This window comes from Schistocerca piceifrons, chromosome 9, assembly GCF_021461385.2.
Source record: "Schistocerca piceifrons isolate TAMUIC-IGC-003096 chromosome 9, iqSchPice1.1, whole genome shotgun sequence".
In the NCBI taxonomy this organism is placed as follows: Eukaryota; Metazoa; Arthropoda; class Insecta; order Orthoptera; family Acrididae; genus Schistocerca; species Schistocerca piceifrons.
Window position 1 is genome coordinate 76,790,440 of NC_060146.1, and position 25,437 is coordinate 76,815,876.

At 39.4% G+C, this 25,437-nt stretch overlaps 1 protein-coding gene across 2 annotated transcripts in view; it reads left to right on the forward strand.

Moving 5' to 3' along the window:
• The window catches only part of LOC124717002 (atypical kinase COQ8B, mitochondrial), a 137,208-nt gene extending 112,164 nt beyond the window's left edge, over positions 1–25,044 (forward strand). For both annotated transcript variants that reach the window (XM_047243629.1, XM_047243630.1), the window contains exons 11-12: positions 4,441–4,524; positions 24,598–25,044. In XM_047243629.1, the coding sequence (XP_047099585.1) occupies positions 4,441–4,524; positions 24,598–24,816 (303 nt within the window). In that variant the 3' untranslated portion in view covers positions 24,817–25,044. The remainder of the gene's footprint in view (positions 1–4,440; positions 4,525–24,597) is intronic.
• Positions 25,045–25,437: the final 393 nt, after the last annotated feature.

Genomic DNA, 25,437 nt, shown 5'->3' on the forward strand with positions numbered 1-25,437 from the left:
TGCAACTTAAGGCTCCTCTTCCTGCTTGTGCAGTTTATGTTGGAAGGAAATGTAATACAACAACTTATGCTTTACTTCAGTAATTGTTATAACAGTTTTTGTATATACAGGGTGAGTCACCTGACCCTAAAGATGTCGTTTTATGCAACCCGAAATGTTACATCTGGCCTTCAAAAACTACACAAACGATTTTCATATTCTTTTGTGTGCTGCATGCAAACTATTAGCCCTAAAAAAAAGGGGGGGGGGGCTTTAAATAGGAAATTTGATGTAGTTAAATTTTGTACTGGGATATGATTTCCCTGAAGGCCACAGTTTTTGAGTTATTCCAGCAAAACATACAAAAGTGACCTTTAAATGCACTTACTCCCCCATACTCGTTCCTCACCAGTTGAGATTTCTAGTATGTTTTTTGTAGCACTCCATCCTACCACCGTACAAACATTTCCAATTACGTGAACTATTCCTGATGTTACACCTTTTTTGGTCTCTATCACTTGGTCCTATACACTGTGAGGGCGATGAAAGGAAAACTTCTTTTTGTAAACATGATGCTATAAGTAATTACATTGACAATTCAAACCAAACTTAACCCTTACAAGCACAGTAGCTTTGTAGCTGGAAGGTCTGATGAATGCAGTGATATAATTGCTTATTTCATGCTTTTAAAATTCACAAAATTGTTAAGTAAAATTTAAACAAATTTCAATTTTACAATTTATAAGTGCTCAATTAAGTCAATGTTGTAATAAGGCCAGTCAGTGAAGGCCAGAAACAAAAATCAAATGTTGAGAATAATTCATGCAGTTGCCAATTTGTGTACAATGGTAGGATTTAGTGCCATGAACAACATACTAGAAATCCTGACCAGTGGGAGCTGAGTCTGGGAGTCGGGGTACATTTGAAGATCACTTTTGTATGTTTTTCTTGAATAACACTGCATAGCAAAAACGTATCTCAGTACAAAATTTCCTAGAAAAGGTCCCATTCATTTTTTTTTCTGTAGGACTAATAGTTTGCACTTAGTGAATGAGAGAATATGAAAATCTCGCACTTGGTTTTTGACGATCAGATATAACATTGCAGGTTACATAAAACGACATTAATAGAGGAATTTGAATCACCCTGTATATACTCCATGCATTTTTTGAAACATGTACGGTGTCTGTCAGATAGCAAAAGACTTCAGTCATAATATTTTACTGTGAAACACTACATACCAGTTCCATTTCCATGCCATGAAGGATTCACGATTCAGAATGACAAATCAGTTGACAATTCCATTGTTTCAATATCACTACAGCCATTTCAGGTTTTCCTGTATTTCTTCTTGAGGTGACACACTTCTCCAATACATACTGGGCATTCATGGAGCTTCTAAATTGTGCCCACAAAGTTATTGCAGTTGCCATCCAATCTTGATGACGCACACCATCCATCGTCTCAGTTCTCTGTGGGGAGATAAAACAGTAAATCCACACTGTAGTTGCGCTTTCCGGCAACATAATTTGTTTTATCATTCTTTCATTCATGAGTATCATTCACCGGTAAGAAATATGTAGGGGTACACATCGCTCTTCCAAAGTGATTTACAACACCATACTTGGTTATTACAGGATGAGTCAAAAAGGCTTCACAACTTTGGAATGATATAAAAGTTTATTGAGATAACTTACAGAATCAGTAAAAGTGTCATTTTGGGTTTGATGTGACTACCATTTTTGATGTGGCAAACATCCCAGCGGTAATAAATTTCTTCCCACATTTGTTGCAGCAAATCGGGTGTAACTTGTGCAATGGCAGCATAGATTTGATTTTTCTCCTTGACTACATTGTTGAGTAGAGGAGGAACATATGCACAGTCTCTAATGAAACCCCAGAGAAAGAAATCCAGTGGCGTCAAATCTGGGAAGCGAGGTGGCCGTGCGATTGGCCCTTCACAGCCAATCCGTCGACCTGGGATGTGATTAACGAGGAAACCTTGAATTTCCGTGAGGAAATGAGGTGGTGCATCATCTTGCTGGTAGTAAACTATCCCACCTTGGTCATCTTCATCGATCTGTGGGCAAAGCTGTCCTTCACATGTTTGACACAATCATCGACATGCAGGGACCTGGTGATTTATCACACTGCAGCAAACAACCAGTCTCCAGATAGTTCTTGTGCAAAGAGTAAATTGTAGACCTACTTGGATGTTCTTTAGCATATTCGGTGGGAAATTTATACCAAATAGTTGTTGCAGAGTTTGTTTCATGAAACCAAAATGCACAGTGAGCATGTTCTGCACCACTGAAGTTATCTATTTTAATTTTGCACTATGCTGTCACTCTGTTTCAGGATGGGGTATAGATGTACTGTGTGAATCAAACTTGAGGTTATGTGCTACAAAATGATACATCTACCGATTCTGTAATTTATCTCAATAAATTTCTGTATAATTCCAAAGTTGTGAAGTCCTTTCTGACTCACCCTGTATTTGGTTTTTATTTCATAGTCAAGTTTTCTCGTGCACCCCTAGACTCTAAACCAGGCCACGCCAACTTGAGCACTTAGTACTTGCGTGCCCCGGTGCCACACTGAACGGCAGCAGCGTTTTTCCCCTCCCTCTTCTCTTTTCTCCTGTGTAATGGCTGTAGCAGCATGCGTTGACAAAGACAGCACTCACTCTTGCATCGTCTTCAGTTCGCTGAAGTTTCCATTCAGAATCTTATCAAGTGGGACACTGTTAATCTGTCTTGCAAGTGTTCGAATTTAGGTGTGCCATTTTTTAATGCTCAATGGGAAGACTGGTATTTGTTTGCAAAGTCTGATGGGAAAGGACTGATTAATCTGCCACACTACCATAAATATCAAAGCGTCAACAGTGTGCCATCATTACAAAAATAAACATTCCTCAGCACATGAGGGGATTGTTGGACCAGAGAGAAGTGAAATGATCACTAAATTAAAATCAGAATTGCAACAATCTGAAGAGGTACGCCTTGTTTATCCTGTTCATTCTAAAAGAAAAACACAAGATACCTTTTTGTAATTGTACTCATATATATAGAAACTTGCGCTATTTCTCTTTAGATATTGTTGTTAAACTTATTTATGAGACTGTTTTGTGTGGTAAGATTTTAAAGTTAATTATTGCTGTTGTTGTCCCGCAGACATCTGAGCTCAATTGTGCAACAGAAAGCACAGTTAGAGCAAGCTATATTGTTGCACTGAAAATTGCAAAAAGTGGAAGACCTTTTACATAGAGCCATTTTGTAAAAGTGTGTTTTGTAGAGTGTTCAGAGGTAATATCCCCGTCTGTAGTGCCCCAATTTGAGATGTTAAGCTTCTCTGAACATACTATTTCTCAAAGAGTGCAAGAGGTTGGTGTGGAATTGAATGAGCAGTTCAATTTTGACAGACCGTTGTTACCATTACAATCATGATTTGATTTCATTTTATAAAGGTATCGATCGACAAGAATTCCCAAGGATTCATACCCTTGTCCTGAAATGTTCGGAACAACATTCATTTGTGAACAAATGTCTTCAGTTATGAATATTAACAAAACGAAAACAAGGACAAGTTTGTTTGATGCTTTGTTGGAAGCTGTACTTCTAATTGCAACTTCCAAAACAATTGTTCCAAATATTGGAAAATTATTGGCTTCAAAGTGATGCCAAAGATCAATAAAGAATGTTGTAAATTAATGCAAAATAAGGAGCACAATAAAACTATTATTTCTGTCTGTACTCAAAATTGGTATTATTATTATTTTTTTTATTATTGTTATTATTATTCATTTTAAAACTGGTATGCCACCTGATGCACGCTGATTTCCCCAGTCCCAGTCCCATTCACCAAACAATAACAAGGCTCTGGCCTCGCTAAGTGCTGCCACAACGGTGCTATATCGGCCTCCCCGCCCCACCGGCACTGGTGCTTTGCCGGTGCTCGCAAAGCACTTAAGTTGGTGTGGCCTGTGTTAATATACGAGTTTCTCTTCCATAAAAGTAGCTTAAACGTATTTATGTCAAATTGTTCACAAGGTTCTGACAAGTACTTAACCGCAGTGCATAGAAGTTTATGTTATGTATAAGCTCACTCACTTCTGCTGACAAGCGGATGGTGCAAAACGTTTTTACAGCTGTTTATATTCTCACATGTCTATGAATACTGTTCAATTTAGACAGATAGATTGTTTACATAAGCTAATAATTGTACTCCTTATCATTTCAAAAAAAGAAACAGGAGTACACCTCTTTGTACCCTCCTGTTGTGCCTCAAGGATAAATCTGCCTCATTTGTCCTCCTCACCTTACCTTTACCGCCCCCTCCCCATCCCCCCTCCCCGCTACCTACCCACCCACTTGAGTTCCTCACTTTGATCTAAAGCATAAAACATGAAAGTTAACATTTTGCAAATGCTGTTAAATGTAAACTGGTAGTTTCCATTTGCAGGTGATGGAAGATGCTCATGTCAATGCTGTTATGATACTGGGTGAGGTGTTCAGAAGTAAAGAACCTTTTGACTTTGGAGCACAGGTATGCATAATATGTATTCCTTACATATTTCTCAGTGTCAACCAAGAAAATAATCATATTTTTTTCTACAATTTCTTCTGAGTCACAGTAGGTAAAGTTCAAATGATGTTGCACAGATACACTGTGCAACCCATGCAAAATAAAAATTAAAGCATTCAAAATTAACTGCATAAGAGTTTTGTCTATTTACAGACTCAAAAGAGGTCACATTTAACATCATGCATTGCTCAGCACAGGTTTCAGTACCTATCTGCCCTTAGAGAAGCCTACTTTCATAATTGTCCGGTGTCGGTTAGTCATGGCTTCCTGGATCTCTTTATAAAGCCATATCATAAAAATAATTGTGGGAGATAAATCTAGTAAATAAGATCAATGATGTAAAGTTGAGACTTGTTTTTGAGAAAGGAACTGGTGATACTTCTCGGCTGAATGAGATGGGGTGTTGTTACACACCAGCATAAAGTGTGAGGTATAAAGACAGTCATTCTCATTGTATTTCAGCCAGTAATTTTTTTACCAGCTTTATTTTACAAGTCATAATGTCCTCTTTTATTGGAGATACAAAATGTTTGTGAACAATTACACTGCTATTGAAAGACGTTAACATGATCTTTAGCCTTCTTTTTTTGTCATAAAATCTCCACCCTCCCCCACACCACTTCTTTCCCATTTTTCATCTAACAACTGCTTCCTAAGGGATAGCATTTCTTCCATTATCCAAATTGTAACATTCTGAACAATACTTATGCAACTGCATCTATTTTCTCAAAAGTTTTCTTTAATTCTCCTATAAGTAGCATCCGTCTTTCCTATAATCATGTACGCTTCTGCATCTTTGGATTTCTCCTGTAGCCATTCCTGCCTTTCAACTTTGTACTTCCTGACAACCTCCTTTTCTTGACTTGGTTTGAGATAACCAGCTTTGATTCTGTCAGGAACCATTGTGCATAGCAACTGTAGACTATAAGGAAGGTGAGGCACACAGGAGCCAGTCACAATCCCATTAGCTTTCATTGTGTTGCAAATCTAGATTTTGACTATAAATAGCCAACTTCAGTGCATTTTCATTATATTTCAACAGACTCGGGGCAGTTCATATCACCCTATGTTCTTACAGGTGTATAGGCAGAGGGACACTGGGGCTCCTCAGTGTCATGAACTGAACAGGGTGACATGAACTGGTGTGAGTTTGTTGAAATATAATGAAAATGAGCTGAAGATGTCTCTTTATATCCAAAATCTAGATTTGCAACACTAATAAAAGCTAATGAGATTCTCCCTCCTTGATTTGAGATGTTGGTATTCCATTTTGCATGTTTTATTTGCTGCCATTTTTATATTTCCTTCTTCTATCAGTAAAATTTAATATCTCCTGTGTTATCCAAGGACTCTTTCTAAATGTTGTTCTTTTTCTAGCTTTTCCTCTGTTCTCATCACTATGTAATCTCTCAAAGCCACCCATTTTTGTTCTGTTGTATTCAGAATTATGCAAGGACAAGCAGGAAGTCAGCCATGGCCTTATCAATGTAGGCCTCCCAGTATTCACCTTAGAAACTTGAGGAAGACTATGGAAAGCCCAACTCAGGATGGCTGGGCAGGGTACAAACCCCATTCCTGCTAAATGTAAACCCAGTTCATTAACACTGGGTTAGCCACCTAACTCAATATATGATTCAGAAAGTGTTAATGAACTGTATTCGCATTCAGGAGGAACAGGGTTCATGCTCTGCCCAGCCATCCTGAGCTGGGCTTTCTGTAGTCTTCCTCAAGTTTCTAAGATGAATGCTGGGATGTCTACAAGTAGATTACAATATGCTTAACAAGTATAATCAATAATATTATGAGAACAGGCAACTTTTTTATATGACACGTCTGAAAAATGTGAACAGATGAACACATTATATCATACTGCTGAAACACATAAAAACACCAATATCTGTCAAAACTATATCCATCACAACTGTTATTGCAACAGATTCTTTTCTGAGGTGTACTGCACTGCATTTGAAACAAAGTTAACAGGAAATGAACTGCAGAAACATCCTTGTGTGAAGACAAATACAGCATGGATGTTGCTCCAGTCAACAGATTAGAAAGTACTCTACAATAAATGAGAGCTTAGTATTCCTGTAAGCAAACATATTTATTTATGATGTAAAAAGTTCTCAGTAAGAGATCATTTTAACTCTGCTCCAAGAGCTATTTCCTTATCCAGCTTCTTGGTGATGTAGGCAGTGCATTATAAAGAATGCCATTGACGTAGCTCACCTGTCTTTGAGTACAAACTGTTATTGCTTGCTGTACTCACAGGAACCCATAGTTGCACATGTTACATCTATGGTAATTACTATTAGTTTTCTGTCTCAAGGATTAGCTCTTGCCATCGATGCACGTTTGTATAATTACGTATTCCGCAAATCACTAAGAAACGCATAGCGGACAGTACTTCCTATTACGCAGGTTGGAAGTTAAACAGTGACAACACTGCTGTGGAGACACTATGCAATAGAATCTACTATTGTCGCTGATAGCACGCATTGTTGACATACCTTCCTTACCTTCGAGCAAATGGACTTGCCGTCCCTCACTGGCGTGTGCACAATTGAGGTAAACACTTGTGAGCGAGCTGTCTAATGCAACGGTGTCACTATATTTTGAAAACAGGAGCAATGAAGTTGGATCAAGATTGAATGTGCCAGAGGTCGTACAGTACAACATTGTCATCGAGGTCTTCAAGAGGCGTGCACGGAATCGGCATTGCGATACAGAACAGTGGCACAGTGGGTAAAAGCCTTCAACAAAGGTCGGCAAACTGTGGCAGACATGCATCAGACAGGTCATCCTACCATCTCTGAAGAAGAAGTGCATGCTGTTGCCACATTAGTGGACAGTGATCAATGCCATACGATTCATAAGCTCACCCACGAAATCAGATTAGCGTATACAACTGTGCTTCTCATCCTGAAGGTACGCCTGGGCATGCGAAAAACTGCATCAGGATGGGTTCCGCATGAATTGATGGAATTGCAGAATAGGATGCATTACGATGCTGCTAAGACGTACTTGGAGCGCTTCGAGCATGAAGGAGAGGCTTTCTTACACCATATTGTAACATTGTATGAGACATGGGCCACATTGTATGAGACAAAACTGAAATGCCAATCCAATGAATGGCATTATTATGGGTCGCCACGAAAATTGAAAGTGCGTCAGAGCCCCAGTATGGTGAAAGTTATGGTGATTCTCGTGTACGGCTGTGGTGGTGTTATCCTAACGCATTACGTTCCTCCACCATCACTGCACAGTATTACTGTTCATTTTTGGAGCATCACCTGCGACCAGCTTTGCGAAAGAAGCGGTGACACTTTCTGCACAACCCACCCATCATTTTGCATGACAATGAGCGGGGGCATACAGCACAAGCTGTGGCTGCTCTGTTCGGTCGATGAGACTGGGAAGTAGAGTACCATCCACCATACTCCCTGGACTTAAGTCCTTGTGACTTTGATTTCTGAAGATGAAGGAATCACTTCGTGGCATTTGATTCAGAACTGTTCCAGAGATTCGACAGGCAGTAGACCACTCCATTCGCACCATCAACAGAACATGTAACACTATGCTTGGGCGCACAATACTCTTTAAAGCCTGTACTATGGTAAGTTGACGGGCTTCACCTTAAGAGAAAGGATTTTTGTATAGATGTTGACCGCGTGTACCTGAATGGAGGCAAATCAGACTTACACCCACTCAGTAATAACAATGATATGTCAAGCAATTTCGAAGTGCAACCACACGTTAGGACGGACAAGAAACAACACAGCAGATGCTACCCAAATTGTTAATAATACGGTTGCCAGCCTAATTAGGCATTAACTGAGTTTCTTCCCTGTACAAGTTGATGTACGTGCATGCGAAACAACATGTAATAACACTGCATAATATGGTAAATTTTAGAACCAGAAAATCTACTGAACTAATAATTTCACTTTCTGTACTAACATGGACAAGCCATAAATACACAACAAAACACTATAATGTTTACTACAAACTTCGTACTGTCTATTGATCTGATTAAAATCGGGCATAGGTTACCCTAGAAATAACACTTTCGAAACACACATACAATGTCAATTTTGAAAAAGGTAAAACACTGATAAATTTTGGTTTTATATTGACTTTAACTTTGCTGATCAAATCAGTTCAGTACACTTCAGAATTCAAATGAATAGAAAAGAAAAGGGGGGGGGGTGGACCCTGAAGCTGTTATGATCACTGTATTGAAAATTTTGATTATTGAAATCATTAAGCACTCAAGATTTCCAATATATGAGTTACTACTCTTTTTGTCTTATTTCCTGCTCATTTAACTACCATTAATTTTGTCTCAAATTAATTAAACTTCATTACTAAACCAATTTCAACAGTATCTTCCAACTCTGTCAGACCTATATTATTTACCTATATATTCATTAACAACAAAGTTCTTTAAACAACATTCTAACATAGATAGGTCGGCAGGTAATTATTATTAACATAAATTTTAAATCTTCATTTCGGGACACCCGGATTGCACAACATGTGGAAAGGACCCTGCCTAGGTTAGTTGTGAGGATAATTAAATGATAGTACAGTTCTGGTAAAATTTAAGTTGTTATTGAACAGTATGGAACAAAAATAACACTGGTCCACACGAATACAGTACTAAAAGTTTCAACCTGTTTGTATCGATGTGGCGGTTGGCGGGCGGCGAGATGGCGAGGCACAGAGCACACATACAATCACAGCAGTGGCTCTTGATGTATCGGCACTTTGCTTCTTCTTAGCGTCGCAATACTTTTCCGTTTAGTGCCTATGGAATATTGCCATGCGGTATAGGCGTCGGAAACGGCACATCCAAGGCTTAACGAAATCACGTTTTCCAGGAGAGCCTCCTCGATTCAGAACGTGTTTCTCAGACCGATGCCCAACTCCGACTACTACTGCTGAGCCCGTTATGCCGTGCCGCGCCCGTGTGCATTTTCCCGTGCTCGCCTGCCATCCACCTTTTACCGCTCCCCTACGGACAGGGTATTCACCCGAGGTTTTTCATTCTACATATCCTAATACATTGCCTACGTATGGACCAGACGGACAATTACAGCTTTAACATCTTACAACAGTTTCAACATTCCTTACATTTCAGTTTTGTTATAATATTGCTTGCAATTTGACATAAACATTAATATTCACATCGAAAATTGTTTACAGTTTCTTTAACATAATGACATGAAAAGAAAAGAAATGAAATCAGAACATCGATAACACTAATTTATCAAAAATTAGAAGAAAAATTTATTATATGTACAATAGTATAGCGTTGGTGTTGTTACAAACGGGCTCCACTAACAGTATACTACGCCTTCCACATCGCTGGCAATGGGTTCTACACAATGCTGGTGACTACTTTGAAGGACAGTAACAGGTGCAAACATGTGACTCTTCTGTATCGGTTGTGAATAAATAATTGCTACTATTTAAGTTCCAACGTTCGTATACAATTGTCAGGGTTTCTTCCTGCTCTGTTCGCATGCATGGTATGAATAATTGCTTAGATGCTTTTTTGTCCACTGTATTTAGTCTAAGCTTACCGTCGTCATTCCTGTGGGAGAGATGCATAGTGGATAGTAGAGTATTCCTTGATCCCTCACTTTGTACTGTTTTCCGAAACATTTTAAGTAGGCTTTCATGGGAGAGTTGGCATTTGCTAGTTCATGTTTCTATACCAAAGAAAATGATAATTTTTGAAAGTATAATTTACCTGGATAGATAAAAAATCTACACAGCAAACAGTGGCAGAAGAAGACACACATACAAACGTTAAGTAAATGTGCAAGCTTTTGTAGCCAGTAGCTCTTTCATGCAGAAGGACTGAGGGGGAAGAAGAGGGATGAAAAGAAAGGACCACTGAGGTTTAAGAAACAGGGAGAGTTTGGAAAAGTCATACAGAACCACAGTTCAGGGGAGACATAGCAGACTGGAATAGAAGGAAAGACTGATTGTTTGGGACTAGCCTATCTTCCACCTCAAAGCTCGCAGCTTTGAAATCTTATCCAGTGCAGTCCCCAACAATCAGTCATTCCGTCTCATCCCACCCGGTAAGTCTCCCATGACCCTGCATTCTGGGTGCTTTTGCCGAACTCTCTCTACTTCCTAAACGTCACCAGTCTTCTTTTTTCATTCCTTTTTCTTCCCCATCAGTCCTTTTGCCAGAATAAGGAGCCACTGGCTCTGAAAGCTTGCAAATTTCCCTCTCTCTAGTTACATTACAGTTAATGTTTTTCAAGCATTTTCATGTCCCCCCCCCACCTCCGCCGTGGGACAGACCTGTGATAATTTAAGGACCTTCTTTGAATATGTTCAGTACCCAGTACCACACCTACGCTTATTGTCTAAAGTATGATCATGTGGGGTATCAAGTGAAATTTGTGATGGGAGGGAGGACACAGCACGTTATCTTGAATGAACAGACATTGTCAGATGTACAAGTAATTCCACATATGCCCCAGGGAAGTGTGCTGTTCATGTTGTATATTAATGAACTTGCAGACATTATTAGCAGCATAATTGGGCTTTTTGCAGATGATGCAGTTATATGTAATGAAGTACTATCTGAGAAAAGCTGCATAAATATTCAGTCAGATCTTGATAGGATTTCAATGTGATGCAATGATTGACCATTTACTATAAATGTTCAGAAATATAAAATTTTGCACTTCACGAAATGAAAAAATGACTATAAAATCAATGAGTCACAGTTGGAATCGGCCAACTCTTACAAATACCTGTGTGGAACACTTGGTAGGGGTACGATATGGAACGATACCATAGGCTCCGTTGTGGGTAAAGTAGGTTGTAGACTTTGGTTTATTGATAGAATACTGGGAAGTGCAATCAGTCTACAAAAGATATTGCTTACAAATCACTCACGTGACCCATCCTAGTATATTTCTCAAGTGTGTGGGACATGTACCAGATAGGATTAACAGGGGATATTGAATGAATACAGAGAAGAGTGGAACAATTGGTTATAAGTTTGTTTAATCATTGGGAGAGTTTCACAGAGATATTGAAGGAACTGAAGTGGCGGACTCTTGAAGACAGACATAAACTATCCCAAGAAAGTCTATTAATAAAGTTTCAAGAACTGGCTTTAAATGATTACTCAAGGGATATACTAAAATCCCCTATGTATCACTGACATAGGGATCATGAGGATAAGATTAGAATAATTACTGGATACTCAGTGGCATTCAATCATTGTTCCCATGCTCCATGCATGAATGGAACAGGAAGAAACCCTGATAACTGGTATAATGGGATGTACCTCTGTCAGAGTATAGATGTAGATGTAGATCCCCCTGTTAGTCCTGTTTATTATGGATCCCATACACTTGATCACTTCCCCATGAACCATGGACCTTGCCGTTGGTGGGGAGGCTTGTGTGCCTCAGCGATACAGATGGCCGTACCGTAGGTGCAACCACAACGGAGGGGTATCTGTTGAGACGCCAGACAAATGTGTGGTTCCTGAAGAGGGGCAGCAGCCTTTTCAGTAGTTGCAGGGGCAACAGTCTGGATGATAGACTGACCTGGCCTTGCAACATTAACCAAAACAGCCTTGCTGTGCTCGTACTGCGAACGACTGAAAGCAAGGGGAAACTAAGGCCGTAATTTTTCCCAAGGGCATGCAGCTTTACTGTATGGATAAATGATGATGGCGTCCTCTTGGGTAAAATATTCCGGAGGTAAAATAGTCCCCCATTCGGATCTCCAGGTGGGGACTACTCAAGAGGACGTTGTTATCAGGAAAAAGAAAACTGGCGTTCTACGGATCGGAGCGTGGAACGTCAGATCCCTTAACCGGGCAGGTAGATTAAAAAATTTAAAAAGGGAAATGGATAGGTTAAAGTTAGATATAGTGGGAATTAGCAAAGTTCGGTGGCAGGAGGAACAATACTTTTGGTCAGGTGAATACAGGGTTATAAACACAAAATCAAATAGGGGTAATGCAGGAGTGGGTTTAATAATGAATAAAAAAATAGGTTTGCGGGTAAGCTACTACAAACAGCATAGTGAACGCATTATTGTGGCCCAGATAGACATGAAGCCCACGCCTACTACAGTAGTAGTAGTAGTAGTTTATATGCCAACTAGCTCTGCAGATGATGAAGAAATTGAAGAAATGTATGATGAGATAAACGAAATTATTCAGGTAGTGAAGGGGATGAGATAAACGAAATTATTCAGGTAGTGAAGGGAGATGAAAATTTAATAGTCATGGGTGACTGGAATTCGAGAGTAGGGAAAGGGCGAGAAGGAAACATAGTAGGTGAATATGGTTTGGGGCTAAGAAATAAAAGAGGAAGCCGCCTGGTAGAGTTTTGCACAGAGCATATCTTAATAATAGCTAACACTTGGTTCAAGAATCATGAAAGAAGGTTGTATACATGGAAGAATCCTGGAGATACTAGAAGGTATCAGATAGATTATATAATGGTAAGACAGAGATTTAGGAACCAGGTATTAAATTGTAAGACATTTCCAGGGGCAGATGTGGACTCTGACCACAATCTATTGGTTATGAACTGTAGATTAAAACTGAAGAAACTGCAAAAAGGTGGGGATTTAAGGAGATGGGACCTGGATAAACTGAAAGAACCAGAGGTTGTACAGAGTTTCAGGCAGAGCATAAGGGAACAATTGACAGGAATGGGGGAAAGTAGTACAGTAGAAGAAGAATGGGTAGCTCTGAGGGATGAAGTAGTGAAGGCAGCAGAGGATCAAGTAGTTAAAAAGACGAGGGCTAGTAGAACTCCTTGGGTAACAGAGGAAATATTGAACTTAATTGATGAAAGGAGAAAATATAAAAATGCAGTAAATGAAGCAGGCAAAAAGGAATACAAACGTCTCAAAAATGAGATCGACAGGAAGTGCTAAATGGCTAAGCAGGGATGGCTAGAGGACAAATGTAAGAATGTAGAGGCTTATCTCACTAGGGGTAAGATAGATACTGCCTACAGGAAAATTAAAGAGACCTTTGGAGATAAGAGAACCACCTGTATGAATATCAAAAGCTCAGATGGAAACCCAGTTCTAAGCAAAGAAGGGAAAGCAGAAAGGTGGAAGGAGTATATAGACGGTCTATACAAGGGCGATGTACTTGAGGACAATATTATGGAAATGGAAGAGGATGTAGATGAAGATGAAATGGGAGATACGATACTGTGTGAAGAGTTTGACAGAGCACTGAAAGACCTGAGTCGAAACAAGGCCCCGGGAGTAGACAACATTCCATTAGAACTACTGACGGCCTTGGGAGAGCCAGTCCTGACAAAACTCTACCATCTGGTGAGCAAGACATATGAGACAGGCGAAATACCCTCAGACTTCAAGAAGAATATAATAATTCCAATCCCAAGGAAGCAGGTGTTGACAGATGTGAAAATTACCGAACTATCAGTTTAATAAGTCACAGCTGCAAAATACTAACGCGAATTCTTTACAGACGAATGGAAAAACTGGTGGAAGCCGACCTTGGGGAAGATCAGTTTAGATTCCGTAGAAATGTTGGAACACGTGAGGCAGTCCTGACCTTATGACTTATCTTAGAACAAAGATTAAGGAAAGGCAAACCTACGTTTCTAGCATTTGTAGACTTAGAGAAAGCTTTTGACAATGTTGACTGGAATACTCTCTTTCAAATTCTAAAGGTGGCAGGGGTAAAATACAGGGAGCGAAGGCTATTTACAATTTGTACAGAAACCAGATGGCAGTTATAAGAGTCGAGGGGCATAAAAGGGAGGCAGTGGTTGGGAAGGGAGTGAGACAGGGTTGTAGCCTCTCCCAGATGTTATTCAATCTGTATATTGAGCAAGCAGTAAAGGAAACAAAAGAAAAATTCGGAGTAGGTATTAAAATCCATGGAGAAGAAATAAAAACTTTGAGGTTCGCCGATGACATTGTAATTCTGTCAGAGACAGCAAAGGACTTGGAAGAGCAGTTGAACGAAATGGACAGTGTCTTGAAAGCAGGGTATAAGATGAACATCAACAAAAGCAAAATGAGGATAATGGAATGTAGTCTAATTAAGTCAGGTGATGCTGAGGGAATTAGATTAGGAAATGAGACACTTAAAGTAGTAAAGGAGTTTTGCTATTTGGGAAGCAAAATTACTGATGATGGTCAAAGTAGAGAAGATGTAAAATGTAGACTGACAATGGCAAGGAAAGCGTTTCTGAAGAAGAGAAATTTGTTAACATCAAGTATAGATTTAAGTGTCAGGAAGTCGTTTCTGAAAGTATTCGTATGGAGTGTAGCCATGTATGGAAGTGAAACATGGACGAAAAATAGTTTGGACAAGAAGAGAATAGAAGCTTTCAAAATGTGGTGCTACAGAAGAATGCTGAAGATTAGATGGGTAGATCACATAACTAATGATGATAGAATTGGGGAGAAGAGGAGTATGTGGCACAACTTGACAAAAAGAATAGACCGGTTAGTAGGACAGGTTCTGAGGCATCAATGGATCACAAATTTAGCATTGGAGGGCAGTGTGGAGGGTAAAAATCATAGAGGGAGACCAAGAGATGAAAACACTAAGCAGATTCAGAAGGATGTGGGTTGCAGTAAGTACTGGGAGATGAAGAAGCTTGCACAGGATAGGGTAGCATGGAGAGCTGCATCAAACCAGTCTCAGGACTGAAGACCACAACAACTACAAACAACACTTGATCAATATTCTATGATATGTCACACAAATGTTTTGTAAGCAATATGTACACTGATTGCATTTTCCCAGTATCCTACCTGTGAAATGAAATCTGCAAAATAATAATGTAATATTCCGAATTAGGACCCCTGCCCCAGTGCCAGTTAGACTGACATAGCTCAGAACAGCTAAGTTCTACAGGAGCCCACCCTCTCCTTCCCAGGAGGTAATGAAAATTGAATGGGAAAAAAAGTAATCCTGGGAAAGTAATGGTGAGGCACAGGCCCCCAACAGATCAGTGCATGTTAACCACAGACTGCAGTTTGTCCATACCTGATTTAAAGCAATTCTCTGTACTGCTTTGAAGTCTTATCAAGACTCAATCTTTGTAATGGTTTTTGGAGACAGTAGTTCATTACAGATAACTGCATAGTCTAAAAATATCAGAAGTTACTATTAATATTGTCTGCAGGTGATTAATATACAACAGGAACAGCAAGGGTCCCAACACACTTTCTGGGGCAAAACTGAAGCTAACTTCGACATTATTCATTGACTCCCCAAGCAAGGTAATTTACTGTGGCCCCCTTACCAATATATGATCAACTTGGGGTTGGAAAAACCATATAATCATCCTTTTGTTAGAAAAGCATTATTTATTTTACCACTCTGTCTTTGAAGTTGGTAGTTGACATAAATTCCATCTAGTTTTTCTTCTGTTCCTCTGACAGTTTATGGCCAGTTGTCTTTATAAGCCTGTGCACAAATCTGTTCTTTTTAAGTAGTGTTCCAAAGGCTAGATGTTTCACAAGGGATTCTGTGAAAAACCAAACTAATTTTTTGGTGGGCAGAGCTTTTGCAGTACCATGTTTTGCCATTAGGAGTGCATGGAGTGAACATTCCAGTCAGTAAGCTGAGTGCCATCATTGAAGGAGGTCAGGACTAGTTTTGGCAGAGTTCATAGTGACAACTGTTTTGTGTGATAGTCATTTTTGCTGTGGCTGATTTCCATCAACAGCATGTGGTGGAGAGATTCTGCTTTTTGCTTAGAAAAAAGTGGAACAAAAACTCTTGAAATGTTAAAAACAGTGTACAAGGATGAAGATGTGGGGAAATTTCTTAAGTTTTTGAGTGGTTTTCCCATTTCAAAAATGGTGAAATGTCAATTAATGCCAAGCGTCATTCTGGTCGTACTTCCATGGCCCAAACACATGAAGGTGTTGGGAACATTTGTGCAATCTTCAACAAAGATCAACGATGGACCATTGAAGAAATTATGGAGCTGTCAGGAGTGACTTGGAGTTCGGTGCAGGGAACTGTGACAGAAGATTTGACAATGAATATGGTGGTTGTCAAATTCGTGTCAAGACAGCTGACTGCTGAAGAAAAACAAGGTCACATGGAAGCATAGTGTTCTTTGAAAGATGCTCCCCAAAACGATACAAACATTTTTAAGAAATTATCACATGTGACAAAGATTGCAGCTATGCTTAACATCTTGAAACAAAGCAACATTCAAGCCAGTGGAAGACTTAAAGTTTGCCTCATTCCAAGAAAGTTCATCAGGTGAAATCAAACATTAAGACACATTAAGACGGTGTTGATTTGTTTTTTCGTTGCGAGAGAAGTCGTCCATCCAGAGTTTGTTCCCCAGGGTCTGACATTTAACTAGGCTTTTTCTACATGGAAGTTTTGAAAAGACAGCACAACAGTCTGCAGCAGAAATGGCCTGATTGGTGGCAGTTGGGTGAATGGTTTTTCCATCATGACAATGCCCCTGCTCTCAGAATGCTGTCTGTATGACATTTCTTGACTGAAAATGGTGTGAACTAACACCCTTCCTCTCCCAATACTGACCTTACCTTGCTCTGTGTGACCTTCTTTTTTTTTCCTTTCTTCACCTCCCCCCCCCCCCCCTCCAGAATGAAAAGAGACTTGAAGGAAAAGTGTTTTTGTGAGGGCCCTGGGCTGAAGGAAAAAAAGATGAAGACACTGTCAAAAACATGAATTTAGACAATGTTTTGAAAAATGGAGTAAAATGTTAGGCAAGTGTATTACTGGAAGTGGAGAGCACTTGGAAGAGGACTGAAAGTTTGTGCTTAAAATGTGAATATGTGAGTTGAAATAGTAAAAGTTGGTTCCTCTTGGGTACCCCCTTACATTATGTTATCTTCTGTAATGTTCTTATTTAATTAATCTTCCCTAGTTTCGTCTACCCATCTGATTTTGATCTCCTGTTAATAATGTTAAATAATCTTTTGGCGAGTCTGTTACTGTCCATTCTATAAAATGGCACATCCGGTATCAAAACCGACCAAGTAAGGAAATTTTAAAAAATTAGTTCAAGTCACCTATTTGAAGTAAAACTATATCGCTGTCAGGTTAAATGAAAATATGCTTCAAAATTGGTTTTGTCTTCAGTTATAGAGCATTGAATTCTTGGTTGTGCAACAGAATGGGTCAAGCCCTGCAGCCTATGAATTCATAACTGGTCAAATCAAGGAACCTGCAACAGTCCTCACATTGCAGCATTTTCGTCTGGAATCTCGTGTTGTTAGATTACAAAACAATGTGGTCATTTCAGTGGTTAAAATAATTCCAGAAACTCGGAAGTACCAAAGTCTGTGTAAAAAAACAAAAATCGCTACCTCAAATGACACCTCACACAGCAATCAAAGGTATTACTCTCCCTGTTTCTAGAACAAAAGCCACAAAACATGTCCTGCAGAAAGATTTTGGTCCAACATGAGATGATCTTCAGGCATTGCAGTGTTATAAAACGATGATGTTAGCTAGTGAAAGAGCTTGCACCAGGAATAAGAGTTACAACATGGTCTCCAAAGATGGAATCAATGTGAAATGGTTGATATTTTGATCTAAATGAGAGCAAATTGAAGGCCTAAAATTACAAAATTAATCAGTATGGGTGAACAGCAACTGTCATAATAATGAATCTAGTAGAATCCTTGATCATTTACAGACCATTTTGTTTCTATTGCATTCAAGAACTAAGTGAAGTACAAACTTTTAGCAAGAGAATTCTCCTCAGTTTTTTGATATCGTTGATACATTATGTTGAAATGCTTCTATTTATTGCTATAAAGAAAAGTAATTACAGTGTCACTTTATTTTCATTTAATTGCTTTTTACACAAGATTTTGTAATTCAAACAATACAGTTTCATTAGAGAGAGAGAGAGAGAGAGAGAGAGAGAGAGAGAGAGAGAGAGATTTTACAGGGTATTCGGAAATTCCTGTTAAAACTTTTTGGACTTGTAGAGGGGAATGAGTATATAATATTTTGAATAGGTATCTGTGTCCAGAAAGGTATTTTTTCCGTTCTATGAAGACTTCAATTCAGTTGCTTAACCCAGCCAGTTCTGCATGAGGAATTGAATTAGGCGTGACACAGTACAGTTACTAGGTAACAACTCTAAAGGAAATATAATGAAACATCCATTTATCACTTAAGTACATTTGTTTTATTACCACTTAAACATTATATTTCTGTACACACATATGTTGGGTTCTTTTTTGTTGTGGACTAATGTAAACATGTAATGTTTAAGTGTATGTAAGTGATAAATGGATGTTTCATAATGTTTTCTTTCAGTTTGTCATCTAAAGTCTTACTGCTTTATGCCTAATTAAGTTCCTCAAGTTGAAGTGGGATGAGTTTAACATTTGAATCAAAACTATCGTAGAAAGGAAGTGATAATTTCTGGACATGAGTTCCTGTTTAAAATGTTATGTGCTCACTCTGCTTTACGGGTCCTAGAAGTTTGGAACAGGAATTTCTGAACACATTGTATATAAGGGGAATTCAGTAAGTAATGTAACATTTTCTTTTTCTCAGCTAGTTTTGGTTGGAATAATATGGGACTTGTGGGACATTGGGGAATTTCCCACTTCAGCCTCTATAGTTTCATGAAGTTTTGATCGGTGGCAGCGCTATACGTCTGTAACGGAGGTACATATCGAGCAGAGAGCTGTCATCGGGATTCTTTTCGCAGAAACCAGATTATCACATGCATTCATAGGACTTGGATTATGTCTATGGAAACCTGGCAGTGAATAAAAGCACAGTGAGTTGTTGGGCGACGCATTCTGTCATCCTTGCAACAAGGTTGTGCAAACCTGTCAGATCTCCTGCTTGCTAGCCAGCCATGCACAACTGTGATATCTGCCATGTTGAAACGTGTGGACACTCATACGAGATGATTGATAGTTAACAAACAAACAGCTCCCAGTGCATTTGGATGGCTCCAATGGTAGCAATGACACACTCGTTCACCAGTTGAGGGTACTCAAAGGTGTGTGCCCATTGGGTTCCTCGTAGCCTAACAAGGGCTGTAAAGAGCAACAAAGGACCATCTACACACATCAAAAAAAGTTTTGCTTCACCCCGGTTCCCAGAACTCCTGAAGATAGACATTGATTGTGTATTTTATATCACAGATACAATCCCTTTGACCATTCAGAGATATCACTAAACCCACCCAAAGATGTAAACAACCATGCACAAGCAGTGCCTATTAGACAGGGGGTGGGGGGGGGGGGGGCGACAGCCAATCAGTTCCAGTCATTCCACCAGGAAGGAAGTACACAGCTCCTGTTGTCAGTAGTTCAACCATGCCTAAACGGTCAATACCGCTGTTTGATCACGTTCGCATTGTTACTTTGTGCCAGGAAGGGCTCTCAATAAGGTAAGTGTCCAGGCATCTCGGAGTGAACCAAAGCGATGCTGTTCAGACATGGAGGAGATACAGAGAGACAGGAACTGTCGATGACATGCCTCGCTCAGACCGCCCAAGGGCTACTACTGCAGTGGATGACCACTGCCTACGAATAATGGCTCAGAGGAACCCTGACACCAATGCCACCATGCTGAATAATGCTTTTTGTGCAGCCACAGGACGTTGTGTTATGACTCAAACTGTCCGTAATAGAATAGGCTGCACAATGCACAACTTCACTCCCGATGTCCATCTTTGCAACCACAACACCATGCAGCGCAGTGCAGATGGGCGCAACAACATGCCGAATGGACCGCTCAGGATTGCCAACACATTCTCTTCACCGATGAGTGTCGCATATGCCTTCAACCAGACAATTGTTGGAGACGTGTTTGGAGGCAACGTGGTCAGGCTGAACACCTTAGACACACTGTCCAGCGAGTGCAGCAAGGTGGAGGTACCCTGATGTTTTGAAGTGGCTTTATGTGGGGCCTACATATGCTGCTGGTGGTCATGGAAGGCGCCATAATGGCTGAACGATACATGAATGCCGTCCTCCGACCGATAGTGCAACCATATTGGCAGTATATTGGCAAGGCATTCATCTGCATGGATGACTATTCGTGCCCCCATCGTGCACATCTTGTGAATGACTTCCTTCAGATTAACGACATTGCTCGACTATAGTGGCCAACATGTTCTCCAGACGTGATCCCTACCAAACACGCCTGGCATAGATTGAAAAGGTCTGTTTATGGACGATAGAGATAGTATGGACGACGTGACCCACCAACCACTCTGAGGGATCTACACTGAATTGCCGTTGAAGAGTGAGAAAATCTGGACCAACAGTGCCTTGATGAACTTGTGGATAGTATGCCACGACGAATACAGGCATGCATCAATGCAAGAGGACGTGCTACTGGGTATTGGAAATACTGGTGTGTACAGCAATCTGGACCATCACCTCTGAAGGCCTCACTGTATGATGGTACAATATGCAGTGTGTGATTCTCATGAGCAATAAAAAGAGTGGAAATGATGTTTATGTTGATCTCTATTCCAGTTTTCTGTACAGTTCTGGATCTCTCAGAACTGAGGTGATGCAAAACTTTTTTTGACGTTTGTGTATATGGAATTCCTTGCACGTACAAGACTGAATGTGACAAGTTTTTGTTGAACATTGTCACAGGCACTGAAACATGAGGTGGCGCCACACCACCTATCCTTCAAAGAAAAAATTCATATCCACATCCTAGGCCAGAAAAGTCATGGCAACAGTCCTCTGGGACTTTTTTGTTTGATGTCCTTCCTCATGGCGCAATGATCAACTACAAATTGCATTGTGCTACCCTCAGGAAATTGAAGAAATGATTTCAGCATATTCATCGCCACGAAAATACAGACTACTACTACTACTACTACTACTACTACCACCACCACCACCACCACCACCACCACCACCACTACTACTCCTTGGCAATGCAAGGCCTCTCACAAGTCTGCACACCTATGAGGACCTCACAAAATTTGATTGTACTGTTCTTCCTCATCTTCCCTACAGCCTGGATCTCGCACCTTCCATCTTCCACATGTTTGGCCCAATAAAAGATGCACTCCAGAGGAAGCAGTACACAGATGATGGGGAGCTTATTGATGCAGAAAGACATTGGCTCCAACATTGACCAATAGAGTGGTACCATACTGACAACAGGCTCTCCCAGTAAGATGCCGTCACATTGAACAGATGTTATCTTGAAAAGTAGGTTTTTGTAGCAAAAAGAGTAGAGAATAATATGGTATATTGGAATCCTGAATAAAGCAAACATGCTTTCAGAAAATAAATTGTGCTGCATTACTTATTGCACACCCCTTGTAAAATTGTAACAAAAACGGCCAAGTCAAAATTTTTTGTAGGAAAGTTCTTGTAAGCTATAAATACCATTGAATTAAAGGAGACCAGACTTAAATTGACATAATAATAGGATCATTATTAATCAGATGTCACAAAACAATAAAACTTAAATGTAAAACCATTAAGGATGAAACTGTGAAAGAAACTGTTTGTGAGTGTCATTGCTTTGTCTCGAGAGGTTTTTTGTCCATATTGGAAAATATGCCTTCAGTGATTGGGTTGGTGTTGATACTGGATGCTTCAACTATGGTGTTAGAATTTCAAGTGTCGCGTGCATATAGTGTAGCACAGTTGTTGTTCAATTTACTTTTAGCGATTGGGCATTATTAGAGAAAATCCCAATGCACGAGTGCTGCTTCATGTGTTGAAACTGACAGAGATGTTTTGTCTTGAGCTACATTGTAGGATATTGATTTTGATATTCTAGAATTATTTGTGAAACATATATTCTCAGAACTTCGATTACTGTTCCTTTCTTTCATAGCTTAGATTGCGTGGTATCCAGCAATATCAAACCTTCCTGTCTCAAAGAGTCTTGTGCCGAGATTTTAGAGTCAGGTCACCAATGCAATCTCAAGAGTATAGTGAACATTCTGGTTGGTGCTTTCTTTGATAGTGACTAGGAAATAGAGAGGGAAGTGCCTATACAGTGAAGTGAAGTGAAAAAAAGTGTGATCTTTTTCTCAACAACATATTTCTCAACTCACTGTATTCATGTGAATGAAATGACCAGTAGTTCACTTATATTTGGTAACTCGAACTTGTATGTGGCAGTTCACTTTTAAATTTTCAAAGATGTAAAGTTCTGCACTTCTTAAAACCAGAATCATAGTATCCTCTGACAGCAATATCAATGATTGACAAATTTAAAATAATTCTTCACTACATATTTTTACATTTACATCTAAACAAATTATACTGTATCATCTGTTTGGACACAAGTGAAAATAAATAATTATTGTTGAACAAAAAATGTTACTATAGTGGGTGGTGACTATTATACAAGGTGTAATCAAAAAGAAATGGGAATTTTTTAATTCTGTGGTGTTTATACATCCAGTTTTCAATACTTTCAAAAAGGATGGATCAAAGAATTTGCATTAAATTTTGCATGAAAAATGGAATAAAGTGCAGCACCCCATTTGAAATGATTACTTTTGGTGAATCTGCCATGAGTAAGACAAGAGTTCATGAATGCTATAGATATTTGAAAGAGGCTTAAAAAGACACCATTCTGGATGCCTTAGCTCATCAGTTACTGATAACAGTGTGGAAGAAGTAAAGAAAATGTTCTGAAAAATCACCCAGTCACCCCTAGAGAGGTTGCTGATGTCAGCATATTCTTTGGCTCACACCAAGCAATTTTTTTGGGAGTTTTGGGCATGAAACTTATTGTAGACAAGTTTGTTCCAAAATGGTTGAATTTCAACCAAAAACTACATTGCATAGACATCACTCAGAAATTGCTGAATTAAATCAACAATGATCCAGAACTTCTATAAAATGTTATGACTGGTGACGAAGTCTGGATATAAAGGTATGACATTGAAACCAAGGCCCAATCATCCCAATGGAATCTGCCTGAAGAGCAGAGACTGAAAAGAAAATTGACAAGCTTGCCCACATGTCAAGGTTCTTGTCACGGTTTTCTTTGATTACAAAGGGATAGTGCATCATGAGTTCCTACTGTACAGTTGTATAGTCAGTAAGAAATACTACCTGGAAGCATTGCACTGTCTGGATAAAGCAGTCCAACGAAAATGACTGAAACTGTGGCAAAACCACTTGTGGAAATTACATCATTACAATGCTCCCACACATATCTCAAAGGTTAGAGAGAGGGGAGGGGAGGGGAGGGGAGGGGAACCATTACATTGCCTCAGTCACTGTATTCGCTGGACATGGCCTACTGCAATTTCTTTCTTTCCTGAGGCTGAAGAGAATCCTAAAAGGGCATTGTTTTGTCACCATTGATGAGATAAAAACAGAATCACTGAAGGAGCTGAACACCATAATGAAAAGTGAACTCTGCAAATGCTTCCAAGGTTGGAAAAAGCACTGGAACATGTATTGTATCTTAGGGGGATTACTTCAATAAGGACAAAGTTAATGGTGATGAATAAGTAAAAATTCTTTAAGAAAAACTAAAATTCTTATGCTTTTTGCTCACACATCATGTGTGTCGTGTTGTATACCAAATATAAAAGTGCACCACTGACCATATGGAAGCCTACTTAAAAATTTTCCAGTCTCAGCATTAAGTGAGGCATCTAGGAAAACTCTACAAACTCGTATGTATTGCTCCCATGTGGAATGCAAAAGTAAGATTAAATTAATCATAGTTTACACCAATTATTGTAAACAATTATTCTTTCTGTGCTCAACATGCAGTTAGAATGGAAACTTCAGTGGTTTGGCAGTATGGATGAAGATGTAGAATGTAGTTTAGATACAAGTCTGTACACCCAGGTTTAATTCAGCCTCTCTAAATCACATTATGCAACATTGGGGACAGTTAGTTTGAATACTCTTCCATCCTATTTCCAGTCAAATATTAGCTTGCACTCCATATGTAGTATCACTGGGAAGTTATTCTAAATTTAGTTAGTTATTGTACTGATTTTTATCCATACAGTATGTACTTGGTTCTAAAATGTACACATTTGGTTCCTCCAGGACACTACCCGTCGCATCACAGAGCTGGTGCCGACAATGCTGAAACACAGGCTGCGCCCACCGCCGGAGCAAATCTACTCTCTGCATCGCAAGCTGTCGGGAGTTTTCCTTCTGTGTGCTAAACTGCAGGCTCGTGTTGAGTGCCGTTCCATGTTTGAGGAAGCTTATTGGAAATACACTCATGGAGATGTTGACCATATTGCAGCATCTCATGGATAGAGAAGTGAAAAATGAAGTGTGTCATGGAAGCTTTATAGTCCTTTGACGTCATATAAGGTGTCTGGTGTGTTTATAATGTGTGAGGCTTTAGGTTGTGTGTAAATTTTTCTCGGGCAACCAAAGCTGCCACAAAGCTTGAAGCTTTATCTCAATGTTGTGAATAACCTCTTAATGGTTTGGCTTTATCACAAAATGAGAGCACTGTAAATAAAGTCAGTTACAAATATAGACAATTCTTGCCTTTCTTTATTTTATCAGTGAAGGGTATGGGGTGTGGAAGAATGTGACAGCATAATAATCAGCTTCTTCCTATTATGAGAATACATTTTTTTTTCCTTGGAGGAGAATATTTATAGTGATTTCTTCAACAAATCTCTCTCTTCAGCCTAAGAAAGAAAACAGTTCTGAAAGTTTGGCGAGCATCGTCACTGTTATGCGTGTCTATCGGCAGAACAAAATTTTTTGCCTATTGATGGTAAATACTCTGCAGCGATTCCGTCTCGTAATATTGTACTTTTCTCAAGTGAATTTTCCATTTTTATATAATTAACCCATTAAATTGGTAAACAAACAACCATTTCGAAAAAAAAAGCAGCTGCTTCTCCAGTTATTGGTGGTGGT